The sequence below is a fragment of the Phymastichus coffea genome, unplaced genomic scaffold (assembly GCF_024137745.1).
Source record: "Phymastichus coffea isolate CEN01 unplaced genomic scaffold, Cenicafe_Pcof_1.1 PCOF00033, whole genome shotgun sequence".
NCBI classification, from domain to species: Eukaryota; Metazoa; Arthropoda; class Insecta; order Hymenoptera; family Eulophidae; genus Phymastichus; species Phymastichus coffea.
This window is the reverse complement of record NW_026706844.1, coordinates 2,283,751-2,286,569: the sequence shown is the minus strand read 5'-3', so window position 1 is coordinate 2,286,569 and position 2,819 is coordinate 2,283,751. Positions and strand designations below refer to the sequence as shown.

The 2,819-nt window shown below is 48.5% G+C and overlaps 1 protein-coding gene across 1 annotated transcript; it reads left to right on the top strand.

Moving 5' to 3' along the window:
* The first annotated feature begins 640 nt into the window (after positions 1 to 640).
* LOC131663354 (uncharacterized) lies at positions 641 to 2,259 on the top strand. Its single transcript, XM_058933718.1, has 2 exons — positions 641 to 757; positions 1,510 to 2,259. Exons 1-2 carry the CDS (start codon positions 641 to 643, stop codon positions 2,257 to 2,259), a joined length of 867 nt encoding a protein of 288 aa, XP_058789701.1.
* The last annotated feature ends 560 nt before the right edge of the window (positions 2,260 to 2,819 follow it).

Below are 2,819 nucleotides of genomic sequence, written 5' to 3'. Positions count from 1 at the left end.
GCGAGGAGGCGCTACTTCTTAGACAACGGCGCGACGAGCGCGCAAACAGACTCTTGCTCCTCGCAGCGTTTACTAGATGTTCCCTCATAAGTTCGACAACTAGTCAGTCCATGCTCGCGTCCCCATAGCTCTGGGGGATCGTGCATATGTTGTAAATACTGTGTACAGCTATCTCTTTCTAACTCATACGAATAAACTTAGCCAACATTCAATTGTCTCTTTTCATTCCTTGTGCGCGCCCGCAGCCTTAACAGTGGTGACTTCGCGCAAAACAAAGGCATCAGTTAGTGAGTGCAAATCGTCAGTTTTCGTATCGGTTGAAAAAGACAAGCTGAGGGAAATTCGCTCTACTTTCTAACGACATTCGCACCGTGGCATGTTAAGTGATCGCGAGTGCAATTCGTCAACTTCGGTAAGCAACGTCCGCTCCGGAATTTCTCTCGTGCCGCACGATGATACGCCAGCGTGGGACAACAGCATTGACCGTGACGCTACAATCAAAACTCCGACGCCCGACAGCTCGCATTCCAGCAGCACAGAAGTGTCAACACAACAGCAGAACCCAAGGCACATTTAACATCCAAATCTTCAACCTCGTGCGCTCAACTTCAATTTCGCTGACGACGACGAGGTATCAGGTATGGCCGATGTGCAAGCTGAAGCTAATAGCATAGCGGCAGTCACAGCATATAAGCTCTTGCCGTTCTGTGCGGAAGAGCCCGAACTTTGGTTTGTCAAAACAGAGTCGGCATTCCAGGTAAGCTGTATACGGGCCGACGATTCAAAATATCATCTAATAATCGGTGCCCTTAATACGTGCGTGCTTAGGAAAATTTCAGATATTTTGAAAGCCCAACCGGAGCAAAACAAATACGATACGCTCAAGACTTGACTCATCGAGCATTTCGGCTCAATGGCCGACAAGAAGCTCGAAACATTGTAGACACGTCTCGACCTTAGCGACAAGAAACCATCTCAGCTTTATAGACAAATGGTTGACCTTACCGGTGACAACGCTACTGAGGACCTAGTTAAGGTCAAGTGGCTCGGTATTTTGCCGCGTCATGCTCAGAGTGTTTAGAAAATTTTTAAAGCAAGCATGACCGATGAACTATTCAACGTTGCTGACACCATTATGGATACTCCGATCCACCGTCCGTGATCGCGGTTGAGCCAGTGACTGCTGTAACGCCAACATCGCAAATCGCGTTTCTGACTTAGCTGAAATAAAATCTCTCCTGCTCCAGCTGATTACAGCCACCTAAGATCTGCCGCGTTGCCGAAGCCGTCGTAGTAACACGACAGTTCAGGCCGGATATCAGACAAGGAGGAGCCAACAACCGAAGTCGCTCACATTCCAAGTCCTCACACAAACGGCATGTGCTACTACCACAACAGGTTTGGTGCAGCTGCTAATTGCTGCAACTGCCCTTGCACCTACGTTTGACATCAGTCGCAACAGCAACAAATCCCAACGACGGGATACTTGTAAAGCTGCTGTCTTTGCAGGCGATAGGCAGCAGCTCATTAGTCGCCCTAACTTCGTCATCCGAGCATCTAAAGGAGAATCGGCTGCACGTACTCGATCGCTCATCAGGCATGCGCTTCCAAATCGACAGTGGCTTGGTCGTTTCCATCATTCCGGCTCGCAGTCAGTACAAGGTAACTAAGGACGACATATACCTCTTTGCAGCTAACGAGTCAGCCATAATGACGCATGGACGTCGAACAATCCTGGTAGACTTAAGCCTTTGGAGAGTGTTCCCGTGGTCTTTCGTCTTAGCCGACATAAAAATCCCAATTCTCGGGACTGACTTCCTCAAGCACTATGACCTAGTACCAGACTTAAAGAGACGCCAACGTGTTAATGTTACGACTAGCCTTGCTGCGCCTGGCAGCATCAAGAGCGCTAGTACGTACTCCATCTCGGCAGTACGTCCTGTGCAATCTGCAACTGCCAGTGAGTGCCTAAGACTCATCAACGATTTCTTTGAGCGTTGCGTGGCCAGGAAGGGCCAAATTGTTGGTCCAATGGCAAAAACTCAGCACCACATCGTCATAACTGGACCCCCAGTCTTTGCAAAACCTCGCCAAATGCTGGGTGAAAAACTGCAGGCAGCGAAGGCAGAGTATAGGGAGTTGCTTCCAGCGGGTATCATACGACCATCGAGCAGTCCCTATACCAGTCCGATTCATATGATTAAGTCGTCATCAGGGAAGCTCCGCCCAACAGGAGACTACAGAAATCTGAACACCTAGACCGTTCCAGATCGCTATCCGATCCCGAGGATCAGCGATTTACTTCTTCTTCATGGTCAAAAAATCTTTTCGACCATCGACCTGAAAAAGGCGTATTTCCAGATCTTCGCGGCTTCAGAGAACGATCATAAAACAGCAACCACAACCCCGTTTAGGTTGTTTCGACTTTCTGGAAATGCCTCTTGGTTTGAAAAACGCCACCCGAACGTTCCAGCGATATATACATAGCATACTTGGACATCTCAACTTTGTTTCCGTCTTTATAAACAACGTTCTCATCTAATCCAACGGCATGGGAGAGCACTTGGATCACCTGCATACTGTCCTCGAGATCCTACTTGAAAATGGTCTCAAGATCAACTGGGACAAATGCCACATCAGTCAACAGGAGGTCAACTTTCTTGGCTTTAGGATAAGCGTCGATGGGTTTCAGCCGCCGGCCGAGAAGGTTGAGACCATTCTCAACATCCCGAAACCTTCGACTATCCATGACATGAAGAGTTTCCTGGGAGCAATCAACTACTTCAAACCGCTAATTCCACATGCAGCTCAATCGCAAG